Raw genomic sequence first — 11,336 nt, 5'->3', positions numbered from 1 at the left:
TTCCTCGTTATTTCATTACAGGTTAGGGAGAGGTTAAAATGTCTGGAGTTGATTCCAAGTATTAAAAGGTATCTGGCTGTTCGAATGAGTGAAGGAGGCAATCATTAGACCTGAAAAACAAAACAAACCTTTCAGAGAAACAGCAGAAACTTTAGGAGTGGCCGCATCAACAATTTGGTACATTATTAAAAAAAATAAATAAATAAAATAGTGGACCGGCCAGCTCAGCAACACCAACAGGACGGGAAAGAACATGGAAAGACGCTCTAGAGGGCGTTAGCATATCATTGTCAAAGTCTACAGTCAAGAGTTAGTTAGCGTTAATTCTGTGATTTTGCCATTGTGCCAGTAACTCTTAAACACTGAACGTTTATTTCATTTTTCAACGTAGAATGTACTTAAACATGAATTTTCCCTCAAAAAAGGTGTTAACCCATCTCAGGAACCCGCCTTTAAAAGGTCTCTTTGCTGACAGTAGTTTAAATGAGTGACCGCGTTGAAAGTAACAAGGTTTTAGCCCAGAATTAGCAAATACACCAAATGTAATTAACTAGCTTCCAAGCTAATGACATGAGGTCCTGGACGGCTAAAAACGAAGAGTTAAAATAGTTTCTAATCACTTTCCCAGAGCGTTTCTTTAATTTGAGAAAGTAAGAAGGATGTATTTCACAAAGAAATCTTATATATTTCCTTTTTTCTACAGCAAACGGGTTTTGGGCAGCAGGAGGCGGGCTTTACAGCTAGAGCGTGATGATTGATTGGCGAGCGGAGCAGCTGATTGGCTGTTCGCCCTCACTGACGTCATGGGTATCAATGAGGGGCCGTTTTAAATTCCTATAGCTCGAGTTTAAAAGCTCTTAACAATAAAACAGCGGTGTTAAAATGTTTCATGCTGTTCTATGTTCAGAAAATGATTGTATTCGTTTACATAAAAAATATTTAAGCATTTATAAACTATGATTTTGCTCAAATGCTCCATATCAACCCATTCACTTTGGACTCACTCGGGAGCGCCCCCTGGCGTTTGAGAAAACCGGAAGACATGACAGACTGGGAATTCTCTGGACGCATTCTCTGGCGCCTCCATTAGACCTGCGGTGAAGGAGTGCGTGGTTCGGGATGCAGCCTCAGTTGAGCCTGCTTAGTTAAATTTACATAGTAAATTTATAGTAAAGCTATGTTATAACAAAACGTCCACATTATAGAAGCAACGTAGTTTATACTAATATTAAGAATACGCGGTTTGAGAATTTGGGTTTATTTGGGTTAAACGAAGCTTCCTGCGTTTTTAAGTTAAGAGTTATACTAAAGTTTGCCTGACGAGGTCCCTGAAGTCCCAGTAAACACACTCCGTCATACTCGCCAGTTTCTCATTTTTTTCCACCTTAAATGGTGCAGCAGTTACATTCTGACGCCACAGATGCAGTTTTTGCATTGAGAAGTACAGAGAAGGAGCTACATTGTGTCTTTGTGGATCTAGAGAAGGCATATGATAGGGTGCCAAGAGAGGAACTGTGGTACTGTATGAGGAAGTCAGGTGTAGCTGAAAAGTATGTTAGGGTGGTGCAGGACATGTATGAGGATAGTGAGACAGTGGTGAGGTGTGCAGTTGGACTGACAAATGGTTTCAAGGTGAAGGTTAGGTTACATCAGGGATCAGTTTTGAGCCCCTTCTTGTTTGCAATGGTGATGGACAGGTTGACAGATGAGGTCAGGCAGGAGGCTCCATGGACCATGATGTTTACAGATGACATTGTAATCTGTGGTGAGAGTAAAGAGCAGGTGGAAGAGAATCTGGAGAGGTGGAGGTTTGCACTGGAGAGGAGAGGAGAGGAATGAAGGTCAGTAGAGATAAGACGGAATACATGTATGTGAATGAGAGGGAAAGGTGAAGATGCAAGGAGTAGAGGTCGTAAGGGTGGATGACCTCAAATATCTTGGGTCAACCATCCAGAGCAATGGACAGTGTAGAAAAGAGGTGAAGAAGAGGATGCAGGCAGGATGGAGTGGGTGGAGACGGGTGACAGGGCTGATGTGTGACAGAAGGATAGCAGCAAGAGTGAAAGGGAAGGTTTACAAGACAGTAGTGCGTCCTGCTATGATGTATGGTTTGGAGACTGTGGCTCTGTCTAAAAGACAGGAGGCTGAGCTGGAGGTGGCGGAGATGAAGATGCTGAGATTTTCGTTGGGAGTCACCACGCTGGACAAGATTAGAAATGAGCAGATCAGAGGGACAGTGAAGGTGGAGCAGTTTGGAGATAAAGCCAGAGAGGCCAGGTTGAGATGGTTTGGACATGTGTTGAGGAGGAATAGTGGATATATTGGTCAAAGAATGTTGGAGATGGAGCTGCCGGGTAGAAGGAGAAGAGGTAGACCTCAGAGAAGGTTTATGGATGTAGTGAAGGTGGACATGGAGATGGTTGGTGTGAAAGTAGAGGAGGCAATGGATAGGGCAAGATGGAGGAAGATGATCCGCTGTGGCGACCCCTAAAGGGAGCAGCCGAAAGAAGACGAAGTTACATTCTGACGCCTGTACAGTGCCCAACTGCTACACGATTTAAGGTGGAATTAAACATTCGTAGAAAATCGGGCTTCTGTAGTATTTCTCTTACATCTTACTTCAAACACCAGAAAATAAAACATCAAGACAGAAATAAAACATAAAAACACGGAAAAACTGCTGCAGTGGGTTGTTTATGTTGGTTACAGTCACCGGGCGCTGGTAAACGCAGAGCACGGATCAGGCAGAGAAGTGGAGTTTTTATAGCTTATACTGCAGCTCTATCTGAATATATGTGTTAAGGTAGAATACATGCTGTTTAATAATAATAATAATAATAATAATAATAATAATATTAATTTACTGTTGACATCAAGTATGATTGTATGAATAAATTCAAAACAATTTTATGTCATTTTAATAAGGCAGTCATATAAGAAGAAAAAAATTAAATCTCATTATGCCAGTATATCAACTTTAAAACATTAGAATTAGCCATATAATTAGCTTACAAATAAACTAACTTTACTCAGAGCTGCCAGCTTTTTTGATTGTTTTCATAAGCCCTTTCTGTTTTGGTCAGTACATTTATAAATACATTGGATTTGATTTGAAATATTCCACTTCAGATGTCAGATAATTAAGCAGTCGAACAGGAGAGGCAATGTGTCATCAAGAAATAACATCACGGCTGTGATGGAACACACAACCCCAAGTGTTCTATTGTGTATATACAACAGTTAATTAAATAAAGTGAGAAATTAATAAATAGGGCCGTAAACACGCCATTTAATATGTTTTAATATTAGCCGTTCCTTCCTCCAAATTATAGTTCCTTAACAAGCAGCTTGTTGCTACGTCACACTCGCTGTACAGTCAACAGTTCCTTCTCCAGCTCCTTACACTAAATTCCCAAACTGTCATCACCACTGGGCAGATTTTTAGTTTTTTATTGCGGCAGTTTTATGGCTCTGAAGATGAGTCTACATGTTTGGCGAATGGTATTCAGTTCATTTCTGGATGATTCCAGGTTGTTTAGGTTTTCTTCTGTCACAGATGCAGGCTGAAAAGCTGCTCAGTGGTGATGACAGTTTGGGAATTTAGAGTAGTCTCATCTTCAGAGTCTGACTAAATTGGCTGTTGGTCAAATGTGATCTTAAAGGCATCCGTTTTCTGTTTGTGCGCAAAGTAAGAAGTAAAAACATTCAAATGGCTTGAGCGTCTCCTGCAGCTGTCAAAGTTGTTGCTTAGTAACGGTGTCTTAGCGGAGTGATACAGTGTTTGTGAAAAACCTGTGATGTTTTGGCGAAATATCAGCTCATTCAGAACGCCTCTCAACCAATCAGCTTGCTTGGCCGGAACTAACTGCTGTATGAAGTACAGCCATGTTCAGATCTAAGAATAATACTGAAAGTAAGTCGTAGTCTCTAGGGAATAACCAAGAATAATGTGAATGGATGAAGTTTCATCAGGTACACAAATAGAGATGAGACCATGAGAAAATGACCATTGCCCTGCGGTGATGTTTAGAAACAATTATGTAGCATCTGCTGGGAGGCAAATGACCATTAGATGTCGCCATCTTACAAGTTAAAGTCTTTTGGTCGACGTGAGTGCAGTAGAAGTCCTAAAGTGAAGTGCGTTGTGTTGCTCATGTCTGTTATAATAGCAACAGCTGTTCAGACACATTAACATGAGCAGGAAGGCTAAAGTAAACTGAGTAGAGATTTTTGAAAAAAATGCTTTATAATTATTTGCTGTCTATCTGTATTTACTTCTAACACTGTGAATGTAAATTAGTTTGCATTTATTACAGCTTCTCAGGTTTCATATGGGCACTTCAGTCAGCCAGTTTAAGGTAGTGAGGTTTCAAAGATGTATGTGTTGAGGGAAACATTGAGGGCCACACTGGGAGAGAGTTTCCTGTTGTTAAGGGCTGGGAGTTTCCCGTGATACAGTTTGAGGGAAACGCCAGAGGATGTCCTGAATGCCTGAGCATGTGTGTGTGTGTGTTTGTGTGTGTGTGTGTGTGTGTGTGTGTGTGTGTGTGTGTGTGTGTGTGTGCGTTTAACTGTGTGGCATATATATATATATATATATATATATATATATCAATATATATATATCAATACAGGTAAAATGTATAAATATGTGACATATGTCACATCATTCTATGATCTCTTCTGGTGTGTGAATACAAACATACAATGTACCAACTAAAATGTATTGTTGGCATTTATGCCTTTCATTTTAAAAATGTCAGGTACTCTTCAACCATATATGTATAAAGGGTAATGTACTTGCATAAAATTAAAAAAATATATATTTTGTCGTGATCTTATGTTTGAAACCTAGAAAATGATACCGAATGATAGTAAATGTTGGAAAAAGTCAGGTGGTTTGACACGAGGAAAATCATGAAAATGTGTTATTGTTATTATAATGTGTATTAATTCATTGATAATCATGTTAAAAATTGAATATATAGCATTGTGAAAGACATGACATGATAAGATGATATTTTTAAAATATATATCTATATGCGTCTGCCTGGGTCCATATATGTGTATCTGTCTGTCTCTGTACTTGTCTGAATGTGTATGTGTGTGCGTGTGTGTGTGTGTCTGTGTCTGTGTGTGTGTATGGCTGTACTTCAAACTGTATCTGTGCATGAGACAGAGACAGAGAAAGCGTGAGAGAGGTACTTTTTTCAGAAACCATGCTTGGATACACATGCATCAATAATTTACTTCTGGGAGAAATTCTCAAAACTACATTACCCACATCACCCAGGCCTGAAATCAGGAAAGCAGAAGCTGCCCAATGAGGCTTCAGCTGGAGCCACCATATGGCTCGGTTTCAGCAGTAGGATCAAAGTGGTGGTTGTCAATAGCGACGGCTCTCTCTCTCTCTCTCTCTCTCTCTCTCTCTCTCTCTATTGTAGGAATGGGCGTGGCAGCTGTTGGAGGATCCACTGCGTGTTCACTAGCATCTAGTCATGTGACTTCTTACTATCCTTCTGATCCCGCTCTCTCCTCTCATGGTAATGCAGCATGTGTACTGTACCATCACAGGAAGGGAGGGAGAGAGGGAGGCAGGGGGAGGGGTGTTGAGGAGGCAGAGGAGGCGGAGGAGGGGAAGCAAGGGAGAGAGAGAGAGAGGGAGAGAGAGGGGAGGGTTGAGCCGAGGCAGGGAGATGAAACCAGCTTAGAGTAAGAGGAGTGTATGAGAAAGAGCGGAGCGCTTGTACAGCGTCCCTGTGACCTGAAGAAAAAGAAAGGAGGATTACACACGTCCCTCTTCTTCTGTCGTGTGACAGAGTGAGTGACATAGAGAGAAAACACAGAGAGAGAGAGCGAGAGAGAGGGGGGGAGAGAGTACGAGGGACAACTGAATTCAAGAGGAAATCTTCATAAGGCACTGGTGACTCCGCTGACAGAAGGACAGAGACGCAAGGAAAGAAGCGCAGAAAGACAGAAGGAAGGAGAGCATGCTGCTTTGGGAGAGGAGCATGTGTCCTCTCTGCTGGAGTGTGTGCGTGAAGAGAACGGTGCAGGATCACTGTCATGTCAGCGTCTAGGAAGCTTCAGTGAGCTCACTGAATGAAGACATGGCCCAGGTAAGGAGGTGGAGGTGGCTTTTATATATACATGCACACATACATACACAAACATGTACACGCTTACTCACAAATATCCCAGCAGGTACACCGCCCTGAGAGCGTGTACCATTAACATTCATGCCCTCCAGGGGCGTACCTACCGGTGAGCCCTGCTGGCAGCCACTGGAGCAACAGTGTGCCTTCAAGTCAGGGAGAAGGAAGAGGGGCTAGACAGGAAAAAAGGGGGGAGAGTCACTGTATAATGTCATTCACATTTGTTCTTGTGGAGATCCGTCCTTTGCAAGACCTAGCAGGCCTAATTGGTTGCATTTTCTGTTTGCATTTTGTTGTTGTTTTGTTGTGAGTTTAAGTGTCAGAGAGTACACTGTAATGTGTATTATTTCCATTTGAATAATACATAGTACTCTGCACAATTATTGCCAAGTAGGGTCACACCAAAATTTCAGCCACTTCACAAGTAACTAATGAAAAAAAATGCAGATTTTTTTCCTTCACTGTATTCAAACAGTTTGAGGAGGAGCAGCAGATCAACAGTGAAAATATCGGCCATTTGAAACTACTTCACAGTTTCTACAAGAAACATTAAACAAGCGATTTGTAATCACTGTTGATGCTGAGTATCAAGAGAAGGAACCAAGGTATGAAATACAGGGGGTCTTGAGGAGTCCATCAAATTTATGGGGGATCCCTTAAAATAAACTTATGACTTTAGGCTGTTTAAAAAAATACAAACTCAGGGAAGTCTTATTATATAGCCTCTTCACCCACAATCGTTGAGCTTCTGTCTCCAGCATTTTTAACTAGAGAGGCAGCACTGGTCTGCCTCAGGAGGGCACTGAAGCTAATTGGTTCACCCAGCTGGTCCTTCATAGCCTAGCAACTGTCACTATGCCCAGGATTTTGCTGAAAAAAGTTACGTATTTGTGTATCTGAAAACCTGCTGAGTTTGGTAGAAAGAGTGAATTGTTAATATTTCTCAAACCAAAGACAAAAGGGGAAATGTGTAATATCTCAGTTAATGTGGGGACGATCATTACCAACCAAAAATAACATTTATAAAAGAAGAATTGTTAAACCAAACATTATGTTGCTATTGCAGCTAGCATAAGCACTGGTATGACAACTGAGTTGGTAGTCCGCCAATGCTGGAGTGTAGACCATGGGATCCCTCAAATACTAGGAGGTATTTTGTACACTGGAGGGTACAACATCCAAGAACTTATCTATTACAGATTTGGTACCACTGGAAAACACAATATCCTGCTGCAGAATGCAGCAAAATAACAGATAGAGAAAAGGAAGTAGGCCTACCTGCTAGCACGCAAGTGCCAATTGAAGCCTCGTACCATACATAGTGTACCCTATATACTGTGATCATTTTAGGAAGTTTGTTTTATATACACTGGTTTGACTTAATGTCCGCTTTTTTCGTTTTTCACTTTCAGCGTGTCTTGAGTTTCAGTTTCGCCCACAGATTTTCATTTCACTGCCTCACTACTGCCAAGTACAGAAAAAATAATGTTGACATACTATATTTTCTGCAGGTGCACACATTTAATGGACACGTTTGAATAAAGTAAATTCAGTGCATCTAATTTTTAATGTACATTCAAACCAGGTAATCAATCCATGGCCGGAAGACCAAAAACATCTATATATGGATTTATGGAGATGTCTCAGAAAGTAATTTCCATAAATCCATAAAAGTGTGCGTGGTGACTGTGTTACTCTATGAATGTATGGGTGTGCATATGCATGTTGTGTCAGATGCATTTCCCATCAAACCTCTCTCTGGTGGTTTAAATTTGATATCTGATGTGTCACCGCATAGAAATCGTGTGAGTTCATCATTGATTTCATTTTAGTAGCGCAAGACTTTCCAGGTAAAGTCTATCCAGGGCATACGGGACAGGAACTGCCTCAGTGTCCATGAATGCGGAGAAGAAAAAAAAACCCGCAGTGATTGTTGTAGATTCATTTAAACGGCAGGTCAAGGATGCCTTGGGAAACTTGGCTCACAATGCGTGGTCCCACCTCTTTTTGTGTTCCTGTTGTTGGCTTGTGGTGTGAAAAATGAGTTGCTATGGCCCAATATAAGACCATTTTTGTCTTACTGACATTTGCTTTTTGTGCGTGCCTTCATTTTTTGGTACTTTCCCTGCTATAACGCACTGAACTCAACTAAGCCAATTCAGAAGTTCTTCCTGAGTTGATGTACTCTTAAAAATAAAGGTGGCAAAAGGCTTCTCTGCAGTGATACCATGGAAGAACTACTTTTGGTTAAAGAACATTTTAAATTTGTGGTTTCAAGAGTTTAAATAACCTTTCACTGAAAGGTGGTTCATCTGTGGCATCGCTCCAAAGAAACCTGTATGGCACCTTTATTTTCAAAAGTATAGATATGAGCAAGGAAAGCCAAAGTATGGAGGTAGGGGGAGTCCAGGAACCAGGCTGGGCACCTCTTGTCCAGCTCAGTGGAAGTTGTTTTTAATTCATTCCTGAAATGCTTTCTTAGAAGAACTTTCAGTGTGGTATTAAAATGTAAATACAGTATGTAAACATATATTATTATGTTAATATATTATTGTTTTGATGTCAAGATAAGACAGAAACATGGCCAAAATGTAAAGGTTAATTTTTTCTTTCCACAAAATAAGGTCATATCCACAATATCTTTTCATCATATTCAAATCTTTGTAAAATATCTCTTCTACTTCTACAAACATGGCGTGAATTAAATGCTTAGAGTCTGCACAGTGAGCTGCAAGGGAGAAATAATTAATATCAAATTACTCCACATTTTTGTTGTCATTCTGACTTCTATAGGTTAAAAGGTAATGAGAGGTGAATTCTACTAACAGAATTCCAGTGTTGGAAGCTTTCTTAAAGATCTGGCTGTTCTAAAGTGTTTGCAATCCTTCTGCTGATTTGCTTCGACTTTGACTGACAGGACAGAGCAGAGGTTAGATCACTTGGGGTTGGTAGACAGTGCAAGTAGTGTTTTCAGACATAGTCAAATGGCCAGAAATATGACGTGATGCTGACGGAGATGTGCTTTTTATACTCCCACTTGATACTCAAAAGCTTTCAAATGCTTGAAAGTTTTTTTCTTTTTAAGAGCCCATATCAAGTGTTTTTCTTATACTTTTCTCCTATGAGGTCCTCTTCTATTATTATTATTATTATTATTATTTTTTTTTTTTTTACCAAAAGTCATAATTCATTGTTACATGGCTATTTCCAACCTCTCTTCATTCCTTAGAATGAAACAGACTGTTTTTGTAACAATGCCTTTAAGGTCACCCTGTATTGTACATCATTCAAAAAGCAATTCGGGCTGAATCACTGCCTATAACTTCAACTTAAGCCGAATACAGAATAGACAGATTTATGTAAATTTGTCATTGCATCACATCTGAACAGCAAACAATTCATTCAAAACAGGCTGTTTTTGCAGTTTAAGCCCTTTTCGTGTTGGATTAGTTTGACCACAGTAGGTCCAGTAATGTAATGGGTAAGAGATTTAACTGACTGATTCATGCAGGATAAAGTATCTGTGTATACTCAAAAAAATTGCTCTGTAGTTGGGTTTAATCAGTTTTTACAGGCTGATATGATTTAACAAATGCGTGCAAGTGAAACTGAGTTAATTGTGTTTCAGTGAAAGTCATTAAGATATCAAAGTTACTGAATAAGTAACTTTAAATAAATGAATCTATTTGCAAAGTATTTTACTTGTTTCACTCACCAGCTTTGTGTTGTCTTTTCTCCGGCCTATACTTTCTTTTCTGTGTGCATTTTTCATCTACATCACAGTTTACCATTTAACCACATAGTTGTTGGTTGTAAGAGTGAGTTATCATAAAAACTACCACAGCTTAGTAGCACAGTAATAAATTAATGTAACCATGTAGTACTTATGTCCTTTTTCCTGCTTTAAACACTAGAACATAGACATATTAAGTTGAATGTTATAATATCACATGGAACTCAGCTGTGTATGACTTATTTGGATACTCTGAGTATATATTGCTTATTTGAACATATACTGAACATGGTTGTGTGGAACCACTTGACATAATATTTTTAAGTAAATCTAGCAATTAATTTTTTGGGTAATACATTAAAATAACCAGTTCTGTTACAATTTCCTCAGGTCACTTAAGTGTGATTTCATTACATAAATATTACGCGATCAAATATCTTAGAAGCTACTTAACAATTAACAAGTAAATCCAACATTTCATTTTTTTGAGGGTAATTTCTCCAATTTACCCCAGATATCTTGGACTGAAATGTCATATTAAGATCAAAATTAAACGGATTCTAACAAATAAATAAGAAAATAATGCCAAGTTAGCATTAGGCTACTGAAGTGAGCTCATTCAAATGAACAAATGCTGCCCAGCAACACAGAAATCGTCTAGTAAGAGACCTCAAGATATTTCATTTTCCTTGTCTTTCTAAAAAAATACCATAAGCAAAAATGTTGTAAAGTGCAGCAGAAGTCTTGTGTCAAACTTAACAATAAAGGAACTGGGAAGGAAAAAGGAACTGTGTCATCTCGAGCATTTTAGTGGTTAGCCTTGTCTTCCAGTCACCAAAAACAAAGGTCTTGATGTCTGTTACCATGTTCTGTAATTACATTGCCATGTCAATTTGAACAGGACTACTACTACAAAGACAGCCCTGGGTTTGGCAAATAGGAAGGTAATTTGCTAAGTTTATTACTTAGCTAACAAACTACTGACACATTCCTACTTATAATCACAGATCTCGATTGTAATCACTCAAATTACAGTTCATCCTCAGGTAAAACTAATCCAGCTTGAATAGGGCTTAAATGTACAAATATGCACTGTATGGACTAAAGAGTGGACATTAAACATTTATACACACTACATCAAACTCTTTCATTTAAAAACAGCCAGGAATTTAATTTTTTCCCCCGAGTGTTTGAAGTAGCAATGGTGTTCAAGGAACTGTTCAAGAAGGAAGGACGGTGGTGTGGGAGCGGGGCAGAGACGTAAGCTGAAGGAATGAGAGCGGAGAGGAAGTAGGGAGGAAAAAAGAGATCTAGAGATAGAGTTACAGATCAGAAGCGATGGTCTTCATCGCAGAAATTATGTGAGCGGGAAGTGTGTATGTGTGTGTGTGCGGTTAGAGGTTGAGTCGTCCTGCTTTGCTGTAGTCCTCTCTGCCTTAAGGCTCAGA

The 11,336-nt window shown here is 39.5% G+C and overlaps 1 protein-coding gene across 1 annotated transcript in view; it reads left to right on the top strand.

Annotated features, from left to right (window-relative positions):
• The first annotated feature begins 5,666 nt into the window (after nucleotides 1-5,666).
• The window catches only part of arhgap23b (Rho GTPase activating protein 23b), a 71,658-nt gene continuing 65,988 nt past the window's right edge, over nucleotides 5,667-11,336 (top strand). The window contains exon 1 of the mRNA XM_037544203.1: nucleotides 5,667-6,119. Coding sequence (XP_037400100.1) covers nucleotides 6,111-6,119 — 9 coding nt within the window. The 5' untranslated portion in view covers nucleotides 5,667-6,110. The remainder of the gene's footprint in view (nucleotides 6,120-11,336) is intronic.

Source organism: Pygocentrus nattereri, chromosome 13 (genome assembly GCF_015220715.1).
Source record: "Pygocentrus nattereri isolate fPygNat1 chromosome 13, fPygNat1.pri, whole genome shotgun sequence".
NCBI lineage: Eukaryota > Metazoa > Chordata > Actinopteri > Characiformes > Serrasalmidae > Pygocentrus > Pygocentrus nattereri.
This window is presented reverse-complemented; position numbering and strand designations above follow the sequence as displayed.